The 14,079-nt window shown below is 38.2% G+C and overlaps 1 protein-coding gene across 1 annotated transcript in view; it reads left to right on the top strand.

Moving 5' to 3' along the window:
* The first annotated feature begins 710 nt into the window (after positions 1-710).
* Positions 711-14,079, top strand: part of rufy2 (RUN and FYVE domain containing 2) — a 60,459-nt gene continuing 47,090 nt past the window's right edge. Inside the window, exons 1-2 of the mRNA XM_061880014.1 lie at positions 711-902; positions 8,254-8,386. Coding sequence (XP_061735998.1) covers positions 8,311-8,386 — 76 coding nt within the window. The 5' untranslated portion in view covers positions 711-902; positions 8,254-8,310. The remainder of the gene's footprint in view (positions 903-8,253; positions 8,387-14,079) is intronic.

The raw sequence follows: 14,079 nt of genomic DNA, 5'->3' as shown, positions 1-14,079 counted from the left end.
AAGTATTTGGATGTTTTTTAAGCATTTTATAGGCAGAATAGAGCGACTCTCATTGGCTCCATTTTAAGCAGACTTTTGCTCACATTTATTTACAAGTTAGAATGCATATAAAAAAGAAAAATATGTGTTCTTGTCTTACCTCAGGATTGTGAATGATAGGCGACCTTTAAGAGAAAAATCTGTTGGAATTTACAGTAATTTGTTGGGAACTTAGAGCACTGTGATTACAGTATTTTACTGTGAAATAATTGCTGTGAATTATAAGGATGTACATTTTTTACAGTCACTTGCTGTAATGTTAGAATCAATTTTGATTGTTTTTACCATGAAAAAATATTGTTAAATGCTGTGAAATCCTGGTATTTTTTTTACAGTGTAGTGCAGTTTGCACACTGTTTTTATTTTTGTGCATTTCTTTTGATCCTATGAAAGTAATTCATTCCTACAAGCTCCTTCCTGTCTGTCCGATCAGGAAGTACTGTACATTGCATTTGCACTCATTCACATCTTCATTTATTTATAGCCCATAAACCGTAAACCTATCCCAACTCTCCTCTGCTTTCCTTCCGGTGGAGATGGACCTTTCAGCCACCCTCCTCCCGCATCCCTCTCTTTGCCTCCCTGGATGTGCCCTCCCCCTTCTCTCTCTCATTGGGTGCTGTGTGGGGAGATGCTTGTGGTTTCTGTCTGTGATGTCTCCACAGCGTATACAGGCTTACTGATGCAAAACAACTGCAAATGGATAAATAGAAAGATAGATGTATGCATGTATATAGATACGTAGATCGATCATACAGTGATATCTGTTGGTTTGTGTTTCCAGGAAGTAGAACCAAGCCCCTTGGACAATTTTTACACAGTCATTGCAGGAGTGGAACAGACTGCCATCACTCATTGCTAAGGTGAGAGAAAGTAAGCCAAGATTATTTTCAAACTTGCAATATTCACTCACGACTAAGATGCATTCCACCTCTGCATCGCAGATAAGGCCAACCTCATACTAAACATCTATTCACAGAGCCTTATTGATTAGTTGGCGGATCCAGGTGTGGTGGACAGCTGTGTCATGCTTGTAAAGTAGAATTGTATAGTCGGTGTAAAAGTAGCATTTAAGAGGGGCTAAGAGAGAAGTGGTTGTAAGAGGCAGCAGATAGAGAATGCTTTTTTTTTCAATTATTGATGGCTTTAAGTGTGAGAAACTGCAGTACCGATTAGTGAAAGAATAGGGCCGATACAACTTTTTCGCTTCCGATACAATGCCGATATTGTTACCTTGAGTGTTGACGGATAACGATAATGATCCTATACGATACCAGCAGGAGTCATAGTACACACCTTTAGTGTTTTATAATGTGGAATGTTAGAAAAGGTGTTATCATGTGATATTAGTCAAACATAGAACAATGATTGGCATTGAAAACTAAACAAAAAAAGTGGAGTGTCATTTGTGTTTTGGTGACACCAAGTGGTCACAATATTTCATGAAGTTAAGATCATGACGCAGTAAGATGAATTATGCGGACACGTTTGTTACTGTATACTTTCTTCTGGTGTGGAGACTTTGTATCTATAGATATGCAGCTATATGTATTTAACATTTGCTTGTATCTACAAATGTTGTGTGTTATAATACAATATTGTACAATTAAGGAACGCATTTATGTACGTCTAGCTTGTGTGCTATTGTGTGCTTAGCTGTTGTATGGCCGCTAGCTCCAAGTAGCCTATAGCCGAGCATGTTTACCTTTTGTAAATTACTTGACTAGAATACAAGAAGGACCAAACTTGTGTGCAAATTGGAGGACACTTACTGTAGATTTTAACTGGCTGCCCAGCTGCTTATAATGGATATTATATCAGGCATTATAGATGCAGGCGGATATCCTCCTATACTGTGGTGCGGTTTAGCTCGGTTGGTAGAGTGGCCGTGTCAGCAACTTGAGGGTTGCAGGTTCGATTCCCGCTTCCACTATCCTAGTCACTGCCGTTGTGTCCTTGGGCAAGACACTTTACCCACCTGCCACCAACGTTGGTTTGAATGTAGCTTAGATATTGGGTTTCACTATGTAAAGCGCGTTGAGCCACTAGAGAAAAAGCGCTATATAAATATAATTCACTTCACTTCACTACTGATATCGGTCCGATATCTGATATCAAAATCTCATCAAGGCCAAACCAAAAATCTAACAAATATTATCAGCGGTCTTTAAAAAAAGTTTGAATGTTCACCATACTGTATACAGTAAACTAAAAAATTGATATTTTTGCTATTCATTGTTGAGTTTGAAAAATAGTCCATTTAGGCATAAAAGGTGATAATTTAGAGTGTGTTCACATTGGTTTGCCCTTGTTTTAATAAACTCTACTTAGTTTGTTCTGCTGATACGGTTTGTTTGGCCAGAAGTGTGTCGAGGACCAAACCAATGGGTAAAGTAATACATGTCAATCTGCCAGAAAAGATGCATGTGTGTGACGCACACACTTAATGCAACTAAACACCAAACATGATATCATCGAATGTAACCCCAACCAGGCGATGCATAGTAACACCCAACCAAAACAAAGGTTCAAGAAATAGGAGTTCTATATGTGTAAATACAGTGGTTGAAGTTGAACATACCGCTTATAAAAGTGTCATAAGTCAGCAATAAATATTATTTTTACATTAATTGCTTTAAATTCTTATCAACATTTTTATTAATGTTACGTTATTCTATGTTTTATCAAAAGCTTTTACCAAAAAAAAATACCAGGTTTTTGTAGTTATGGGAATTTGCAAAATATGCAATAATCGAACAAAATAAGTTTTAGAGTTTCAATAACTCATGACACCATTGATATTGTGCATGTGTCAGTGTGCGTGTGTATGCTATTGCATAAACAGTAGGGGTGTGGGGGAAAATCGATTCGAATACGAATCGAATTGTTTACGTTGTGCAATTCGGAATCGATTCTCATTTATCAAAAATCGATTTTTTTTAAAATGTATTTTAAATTTATTTTTTTATTTTTTTAATCAATCCAACAAACCACTACACAGCAATACTATAACAATGCAATCATATTCCAAAACCAAACCTGACCCAGCAACATTCAGAACTGCAATAAACAGAGCAATTGAGAGGAGACACAAACACGACACAGAACAAACCAAAAGTAGTGAAAGAAAAATTAATATTATCAACAACAGTATCAATACTAATTATAATTTCAGCATAGCAGTGATTAAAAATCCCTCCCTGACATTATCATTAGACATTTATAAAAATAATAAAAAAGAACAATAGTGTCACAGTGGCTTACACTTGCATCACATCTCATAAGCTTGACAACACACTGTGTCCAATGTTTTCACAAAGATGAAATAAGTCATATTTTTTGTTCGTTTGATAGTTGAAACAAATTTACATTATTGCAATCAGTTGATAAAACATTGTCCTTTACAAATATAAAAGCTTTTTTTTTTAAATCTACTACTCTGCTAGCATGTCAGCAGACTGGGGTAAATCCTGCTGAAATCCTATGTGTTGAATGAATACAGAATCGTTTTGAATCGGAAAAATATCGTTTTTGAATCGCGAATCGAGTATCGAATCGAATCGAAAAAATCGATATATTATCGAATCATGACCCCAAGAATCGATATTGAATCGAATCGTGGGACACCCAAAGATTCACAGCCCTAATAAACAGTGTATGTATAATTGCTCCAAGATCATTTTCATTACATTTGAGTGTTTGAATAGCAGTTTAACTCATTAACGCTGATCAAAGTTCTGAAAATGTTGCTCATGGTTTTCTGGCACTTTCAGGTGGTTGAGGAATGCAATTATCCCCCAAAAATATTATCTTGCTTTTCAACTGGCAAGAATTAGATTAATTAGGTTTTTGTGGAAAAATCATAGTAATATACCTGGATTACAGTCCATTTCAAAATAATAGTTATAATGGGAGTCAGTGTGGTCAAAAGAGTTCTTAAGAGACAATTGCATACTTAATGTTTATATCTTATTTTAAAAGCGTTGTTATAAAAAAAAAACATGCAATTTTACTTTTTTTTAAACTTGAAAAACTCCCTGGTAAAAGATAAGACTGCTAACTTTCAAACTGAACAAACATAATCATAAGAAACACATGTAACAGCCACCCATTTTGGGCCCTAAGGGTACACAAGGGTTAATGAGTATGCCTATTAATATGGATCAAATCCGGACCACATGGAGTGCCTGGAACTTTAAATAAGCGGACATAGTTTCCGCATGGCCACTGCAATAGATGATAGTGTGTGAGTGCCATGATCTGTGTGGTGGCAAAAAGCGGAGATATATATATATACTTTATAATTTTATTTTATATTAATGTACACATATTGAAAGTGACATTTCAATGTTGATGATCTGCATTGATTAGAAAAAAAAACAGAATGAAGATTATGGAAAGTAGAAAATATTTAGTTTATTTTCACTACATTCCTTGTAATACACATTGAGGCTTCAAAGTGTGTTTCATCTGATAACTCAATTAATCGAAGAAAATAATCGATAAAGTACTCAAATAATCGATTGCTTTAGCTCTGGTCAAGTACGCCAAAGTTGTCGGAAATGCAGTCTTGACTCAATGCAACTTCGCAACTTCTCAGCTGGTAAAATGTAAGATACTATAAAATCTGTGTTAGGTGGTCAGACAATATACTGTGTTGCCTTGTTTATCGCTGTTAATTGGTACCAGACATGACATGCCATGAGTTTCCATGAAAGCGGAAAATCATTCATTATAAATCACATTTTTTCAAAGTGAGCTCACAAAAAACGTATTCACATTTAATATACATCTTTGAAAATGATGACAGACATCTAGACATGAAATAACACCCTTCAGTCACCTTTACACTATTTTAATCCAATATATTAATGCTCTTCTGATTGGTTTGTTCTCTTTTAGTGGACAATACTAATTTAGTGTTGATATTTTTAGTTTACTTAGCCATTTTTATGCTTGAAAGTGCTTAATGTGTGTCAAAGTTAGTTTGTGACGAACCCCAAGATGCAGAGATGGAGGCAGGTATGGAGTGAGAAAACATGATTTAATAAAAATACTAAAACAAGACCAAATCAAAGAGGTACAACAAAAAGCGCGTACGAGGGGGATCCATCCATCCATCCATTTTCTACCGCTTATTCCCTTTTGGGGTTGCGGGGGGCGCTGGCGCCTATCTCAGCTATAATCGGGCGGAAGGCGGGGTACACCCTGGACAAGTCGCCACCTCATCGCAGGGCCAACACTGATAGACAGACAACATTCACACTCACATTCACACAAACAAAAAGGCCTAGCGTGGAAGCTAGCAGATATCGAGCAAGAAACAGAAGTCGTACTTATAATATGAAAACAAACTTGGAAGCAGGGAACAAAAGACAGTAAGCTACAAACCACTATCAAATATAGCTTACCGCAACGCTGCATTGACACGATATGATACGACACGACACGACAGGTAGCAACGACAAGTAGCAACGACAAGCAGTAATGACATTGACAGGACAGGAGCGACAGGTCACAACATAATGCGACAGGAGCGACGATACATGACAATAATCCAGCATTCGACTGGAGGACAAAACAGGTTCAAATAGGAGTGGGCTGATTGAGAACAGGTGTGGCCAGGTGCCAATCATTCGCAGCTAAGGGGAAGCAGCGCTCAGGGAGAAAAATAGGAAATGACCAAAATAAAAGCGCTGTCAGGAAACAAAGACATACACAGAGGAAAAACTAGAACAAAACCAAACTGTCAGGCGAACCTGACAATGTGCTCAATTTATGACCAAAACGATTGTAAAATATGCCTTTTAAAATTCTAAAATAGTTTTTAAAAATTGTGATGTAGTAAAGCCGCAATATTTGAAGCGCGATGTGGCAAGATACGATTGTACATGTCACATATACGCCATCCACTTGAAATGAAACTTCATGCATATGCTTATCTTGACAAACACACCCGTATAAAAACTAACTAAACAGCACAAATTGTCTTCATTGTGGTCCGGACCAGAGTATTGTAAAGTGTACCTACTGTATCGTACTACAGGTAAGAACACACTCTTAAAAATGCTGTATTAGACGCGAACCAATATTTTTGCACATTAACAGTTAAAGGGAAACTTAACTTTTTGGGGAACTTGCCCATCATTCACAATCCTTATGAGGGACAAGTAGACCAAAGTTTGGGGTTTTTTCGGATAATTTGTAGTAATCTGCTAATTTTAAGGTGGCGAACAATGCAGCTAGTGCCACTAAATCACTTTTAAAATTCATCCAAAAACCAGCAACAATACTTCCTTTACATTCTGTAACCTGTATAATAACAAAGCTGTCGCGACTTTATTATTGTAAGAGCGAACACTGACGAACTCTTTTTCTAGCATACTAACAGATCGCATTGTGATGGCATGTTACGGCATGCTACGGCAATTAACCATAAAATAGCGTTCAGCCCAGCAGCTGAATAATTTTTGAGTTTGTAATTCACAACACAATGTGATTGGACGCCAAACTGTACGGAATAAAAAACATGAACAATAATATTACAGTGTCTGTAAAGTATTAGCCCACATTACATGTTTTCTTTGTACACTGCCAGCTCAACAGTTTATGTAATTGTAATAACAATAGCATGACGTGTTGCATGTAACATGATCAATATTGTAGTGACTCACTTGATGGACTGTTTGGTTTGTGTCTGTTTGGTCAACCTAGCCGGGGAAGTTTTTTCCAGTTGATTTGGGGTAAGCATGCCATTTATGTCGGCATAGCTTAGCTCTGTGTTACACATATACGCCGTCAAGTTACGCCAAGATCACTTCAACGTGTCACTCTCTTTTCATGCTCGCTTCTATAACCAGTAGTTCAGCCCTCATTTACTCAGCTTCAAAAATAAAAGGTTGTGAATCCTCATTTGTCCCAAAAAAAGTTGCCTTTGTGGTCTGTTACCAAGTCTGCCATGATGAGAACACACAACACACGTGTTTGTTTCCAGAAGTAGGAACACACGTTTGTTGCCGGAAGTCATAAGTGTGTTGCCATGGTAACCGAAATAAATGTGCTGCACAAATAACCAAAATGTGGTAAATATTGTACATACTACATTTTGTTATGGATGTGTCTGTTACTACATTATATATAGACTTAGAGTGTGTATTTAAAACATTGATGGAGCGTTTTGAAGTTGTTTTAGAGGACTTTGAAAGTAACAATGTTGACTTCCGTTTTTTGGTCATCTTTAGATTCATAAAAAAAAAACGTGTGTTCTTGTCCCTCATAATGATTGTAAACTGTAGGCAAAATTCCAAAAAAGTACAGTTCGGCTTTAAAGTTTTGCCTTAAAAAAAACATTTTTTTAATATTAGCATCTCCTAAATTTAATTAAAACTTTATTTATATTTTCCTCAAGCTGCTACCACTCCCCACATGTCTTCTAGTCCTAGTAGAAGCGCCATTGTACTTTGAAAACCAGTGGTCAAATAAATACCTTACTGAACAAGCCTTTTGCCGTTTACGTATTCATCATTGCTTAGCTTTTGGATTTAACTCAGATGTTGTATTAATGTCCAAATACTGTACACATATCAAATTTACTGTCATCACCCAAAGGCATAACATGGAAAGTTCTTGCAGAGCTCCCACACTACGAAATCTTGTGTTGCAGACAAGACAAAATACAGTTACAAAGTTACAGTTACCTAATCGAGAGATCAGGTTTTCAAGCGCGTAATATCGGTGTGTTTCCGGTTTCTCAAAAGCCAAACATGTTCAGATTAAGGTATGTCCATGGATTTTAAAATGAAATTAAAGGTAGTGTGATGGAGTAGTGGTAGGCAATATCAAGACATGAACCATGTTTTTTTTTTCTTTGCAGGGACTTATAACACAGTCAATCAGCAAGGATCTGCAAGTATACCCGTCATATGATCTCTGGTCAGCCATAAACTATTAGAGGCAGAATGGGAGAGAGAGCTAAGCTGCACTTTATAGAGAGTCAATGCAACCGAGGGAGGAAAAGAGCATATCATTGTGTTCTGATGGCTGCATCCATATTGTGTATTGTAAGGGGGACTTAATGCTATCACTGGATGGGTTCACTTTCATAAAATGAGGCGATAAACATTAATTAGATTTTCATTAACGCGCAAAAAGTTCAATGTATATCAGGTATGTGTTGCATTGCAGGGCTAAGAACACGCATCTTTCTCTATTTAGAGACTTCCCAGTAAACCTGACTAACAATCGAGGAACTTAAGGAGGCTGTCGCTGGCCATGTACTCCCCTCAGAGCCTCCATCGATGGGGCATCACTCACAGCGAGAGCATGGAGCGCTTAGCCTACAGCCAAGGTAAGCTTTCACTATAATGCTTTCAGTATTGTGTGACATTACACAGGTCTATGAATTTCCTCTTTCATCCAGGTCATTGTAATCTTAGGGCATTCAATCGTTCGGAACTGGACTGTTTGGTTTGTCTTAGAATACGTTTTACTTCTCATCCACCCGCCTCGGGAAAAGCTTTATCCCTGCAGCTATAGCCGCCCTAAACAGCAGGCCTGGCCGACCTGTCTGACAAGCCTGTAAATGCGTTTGTCATGTATAATGTCTTTTTGTTATTTTTGTTTGTGATGTGTAATGTCTATTGTTCAAATGTACGGCAGTGAAAATGAATTTCCCCAACGGGGACGAATAAAGTTAAAGTACCAATGATTGTCACACACACACTAGGTGTGGTGAAATTTGTCCTCTGCATTTGACCCATCCCCTTGATCACCCCCTGGGAAGTGAGGAGAGCAGTGGGCAGCAGCGGTCCCGCGCCCGGGAATCATTTATGGTGATTTAACCCCCAATTCCAGCCATTGATGCTGAGTGTCAAGCAGGGAGGCAATGGGTCCCATTTTTTTTTTTATAGTCTTGGGTATGACTCGGCCGGGGTTTGAACTCACAACCTACCGATCTCAGAGCGGACACTCTAACCACAAATCTAAATCAAATCATATCAAATCAAATCAAATCAAATCAAGTCAAATCAAATCAAATCCAAGCAGGCTTTATCAGTTCTTGCTCATTGACTTAGGTTGGTCACTTTCTTGTGGTCTACATAACATGTAATGGTGGTTCTTTGGTGAAAATGTTGCATAGATTATGTTCTACTGACTGTTTTCAAACGGTCTCTTCAGGATGCCAAATTTTGTGGGCGGTCTTATTTACATGCCTCCACTTTTTATATATTCAAAACTATATGTAAAGTCCCAGTGTCTATGCACACTCTCTAATGTGACTATTGGTATTATCCTGTGTGCATGCACTGGGAAGGGGTGGGGGGTGGTATGTGCGCTTATTTCCTTTTAGCGCAGATTAATGTACCGCCTTTGATGTTATACCAAAACGAGGCATCTGTGGCTATTACAGCCTAGCTCCATAGGAAGGGTCCCCTCTGGCAGCCCAGACCCACTTGAGAGATCCGGTTTTCAAGCGCGTAATATAGGTGTGTTAGTCCGGTTTCTCAAAAGCCAAACATGTTCAGATGATGGTATGTCCATGGATTTTAAAATGTTTCTTTACAGTTGAATTATTTGAAAAATCTGACTAATTTAGAGCATGGAAATGTAGTCACTGGCTAAATAGTGCAAAGCACTTCGGGGAAAACTTTGCCAAATTTGGTTATACTGTTAACGTCACAAATAAGAAAAATGTCACAAATTTTGAAAATTTCTGATGGCTTGTTTGGAGAAAGTATGAAGGTAGGCAAGACTGTTTTATAAATATCTCCACCATGCCTCCACGGTTTGATTTTAAATTGCAGATTACAAATGCACAAAAACTGGTACAAATAGATTAGAAAAGTTGATTTTGCATACCAAGGTCTCCTTTAAATATAATTATAATGCCATAAATAAGCCCTATTTGAAAGCAACAACATTTTTAATACAGCAGGTACGCTTAATGTTGTACACATTTGTACTTTACATCACCTTGTACTCTTTTTAGTAGTATAAATTGGGGACGACGTGGTTTGGTTGGTAGAGCAGCTGTGTCAGCAACCTGAGGGATCCTGGTCCGATCCCTGGCTTCCGCCACCCTATTCACGTCTGTTGTGTCCTTGAGCAAGACACTTCACCCATGCTCCTGATAAGTCATGGTTCGGGCCTTGCATGGCAGCTCCCGCCATCAGTGTGTGAATGGGTGAATGTGAAAATAGCGTCAAAGCGCTTTGGAGTACCTTAAAGGTAGAAGCACTATACAAGTATAACCCATTTACCATAAATGTATACTTCTGACCTCTTAATGACCAATATTGCACTTTTTTTTTTTTACTTTCAAGACTTAAATATCTATGGACCAACTTCAGATCCATCCAATGACATAACTTTTTTTTTTTTGCTTAATGAAAATGTTCAAAGTGGAATGTTTGATGTAATTAAAGCCCTAAATTAAAAACATTCCTAACAACATTTTTTTTGATTTATTATAATTTTTTTTTAGCAATGAGATTAAAAAAAACACATCAGACTAAAGGTCACAACAATACAAAAGGCCCCCACTCATAAAACTGTTAAAAATAAGTCATGTATCAATATATCATATTTTTCCTTTCAATGCTTAAATCTCTAGATCAACTTCAGATGATTGAAAGTTTTTATTATTTTATAAGCAATGCCAGTTTTGAAGTAAAAACAACTGGCTACATGGCAATTGTGTGTTATCAGTATCAATATTGCAACATTTTCTTTTTACATTACACCTGTTTGTGCTTTTATTACATTTTTTATGCTTTTTTTGTAATTTCATTTTTGAAAATGTTAGCGTGTGAATGTGAGTGTGAATGTTGTTTGTCTATCTGTGCTGGCCCTGCGATGAGGTGGCGACTTGTCCAGGGTGTACCCCACCTTCCGCTCCTATGCAGCTGAGATAGGCTACAGCACACCCCGTGACCCCAGAAGGGCCAAGCGGTAGAAAGTGGATGGATGAAGGGTGTTGTGGGCCATAAAAAAATCAGCTCTGAGACGCAAATTACCCATGGGCCGCACTTTGGACACCTCTGCTTTAAACTATACTCTTTAAAACTATTAAGACATTGAAAAAATATTTTTTTTAAATGTCACCTTGTGTGCAATGATGACTAATGTTGCGTGTTCGCGGGTCATTCAGCTAAACAAGTAGAGAAATACTAAAATATTACATGGATAGATTTACCTAGAAGAATACTGTATCTACCCACAGCAGCTCCTAACATTTATTACAAATATGTATTTATTTTTGCACCTGCAGCACAAATCCTTTGAGTGGCATTTTTTTTTGTAATAACACAGAAAGCAAATACACTATATTGCCAAAAGTAGTTGGCCACCTCCTTGACTCACATATGAACTTGAAGTGCCATCCCATTCCTAACCCATAGGGTTCAATACGATGTGGGTCCGCTTTTTGCAGCTATTCCAGCTTCAACTCTTCTAGGAAAGCTGTCCACAAGGTTGCAGTTTGTTTATAGGATTTTTCCACCATTCTTTCAAAAGCGCATTGATGAGGTCATACACTGATGTTGGTCGAGAAGGCCTGGCTCTCAGTCTCCGTTGTAATTCATCCCAAAAGTGTTCTATCGGGTTCAGGTCAGGACTCTGTGCAGGCCAGTCAAGTTCATTCACACCAGACTCTGTCATGCATGTCTTTATGGACCTTGCTTTGTGCACTCGTGCACAGTCATGTCGGAAGAGGAACGGGCCCACTCAAAGCTGTTCCCATAAGGTTGGGAGCATAGAATTGTCCAAAATGTTTTGGTATCCTAGAGCATTCAAAGTTCCTTTCACATGAACTAAGAGGCCAAACCCAACTCCTGAAAAAAAACCCACACCATAATTCCTCCGCTGAGCCCTCTGTCAGTTTACATGGCCTACAACTTTATAATAAAGCCGACAGTTGACTTTGGAATATTTAGGAGCGAGGACATTCCATGACTGCATTTGTTGCACAGGTGGCATCCTATGACAGTTCCATGCTGTAAATCACTGAGCTCCTGAGTGCGGCCCATTCTTTCACAAATGTATGTAGAAAAAGTCCATCCATCCATCCATTTTCTATCGCATGTCCCTTTCGAGGTCGTAAAAGTCTCCAACCCTAATTAAGTGCTTGATTTTAAACACCTGTGACCGGGCCAATTGATTAGAACACCTGATTCAATCAATCAATCAATCAATCAATCAATCAATCAATCACTGTTTATTAATATAGCCCTAAATCACCAGTGTCTCAAAGGGCTGCACAAACCACAACGACATCCTCGGTAGAGCCCACATAAGTGCAAAGAAAACTCACCCCAGTGGGACGTTGGTGACAGTAACAATGATGACTATAAGAAACCTTGGAGAGGACCGCATATGTGGGCAACCCCCCCGCCCCCCAACCCCTAGGGGACCGAAAGCAATGGATGTCGAGCGGGTCCAACCTACTGTGAAAGTTCAATCCATAGTGGATCCAACACAACCGTGAGAGTCCAGTCCAAAGTGGATCCAACACAGTAGCGAGAGTCCCGTCCATAGTGGAGCCAACAGGAAACCATACCAAGCAGAGGCGGATCAGCAGCGCAGAGATGTCCCCAGCCGATACACAGGCGAGCGGTCCATCCTGGGCCCCGACTCTCGACGATCGGATTCTGATGATTCTGATCATTCGGATGGGCGGCCAAATACTTTTGGCAATATAGTGAAGTGATTTTCAACCTTTTTTGAGCCGCGGCACACTTTTTACATTTACAAAATCCTGTGGCACACCACCAAAAAAATGACACTCTAACACAGTATATAATACATATAGTTTCTAAACGTATTTATAGTCACCTAGTGTGAAACCTGGGCCTGTTTCGATTAACACAAAATGGATATCCTCTTCCTAAACCGCTCTCAGCAGAGCCGGCCCAAAGGCATAAGCGAACTAAGCGCTTGCTTAGGGTCCCGCGGCCACCAGGGGGCCCCCAAAAGCAATTAACAAAAAATTCTTATTTTTTATTTTTTGCATGTACGAGTCTGCACTCTTCCTGTGACTGTTGCATCTGCAGAGCAGAGCTTTTCTAAGCTCAAATAAATAAAAAAAAAGATTTGAGATCTGCCTTGGCTCAAGAAAGACTGAGTGGACTGGCAGTGATTAGTATTAATAACAAAGTCGGCCATCAGATTTCTTACAGTGATGTCATAAATGACTTTGCCTCCAGAAATGCCAGGAAGCACAGGTTTTAAGGAGTGGGTGTAGTGGTGTGGGTGGTGAAGAACAGAGGAACAAAACTGTGATGTGATGGTCAAATGTGTGAATTAAGGTAGTTTATTTAGATTTTTCCCCCCCAAATTTTTTGCACATTGTTATGTACATTTACATGGTTTTAATATGTAGTAACTTTACATTTCTTTATAAACTGTTATGTTACCTTGTTTCTGGTAACTCTGTTCATTATTATTATTTAAGTATTTGCTTGATATTTAATTTAATTATGTTGTTTTTTGTACAATTGAATTTGTTCCTTTTTATACATATTTAAGTGATTTTATTGTTGCACTTTATTTTTTTTCTTGCACTACGAATTATTTTTGCACATTGCTGTTTCAGGTTTTTGTTACCAAAAATAATAAAGTGAATCAGAATCAGCTTTATTGTCCAGTTATGTTTAACACACATGGAATTTAACTTCAGTAGACTGCGCTCTCGTTGTACAAAGTAAACATTAATTTGAACAATTAACTAAAAATATAAACTAGTAATTAAAGACTAACATGTACAAGACTGATGAGACAAGATGACACTTTTACTGGAAATACAAAGCTTTATCACTTGGACTGTTCAACCCCAGTCCACTCTTGTAGCTGAATGTTTTCTACATTTTAAAATTAGGAACCATATGTGGCACTCTGGACATCATTTGTTCATTCATTGGTATTATTTATGTTCTTAACAGGGCCACCACCATATCTTTATAAATGACATGTCATTTGTGAAGACATGCCAGGCTGACAATAGGATAATGTAAACAACACTGCCAGAGCCGTAATGAGTTTATA

This window comes from Nerophis ophidion, linkage group LG02 (assembly GCF_033978795.1).
Source record: "Nerophis ophidion isolate RoL-2023_Sa linkage group LG02, RoL_Noph_v1.0, whole genome shotgun sequence".
Classification (NCBI taxonomy): Eukaryota; Metazoa; Chordata; class Actinopteri; order Syngnathiformes; family Syngnathidae; genus Nerophis; species Nerophis ophidion.
The sequence above is the reverse complement of the archived record's forward strand: the minus strand, read 5'-3'. Positions and strand labels throughout refer to the sequence as shown.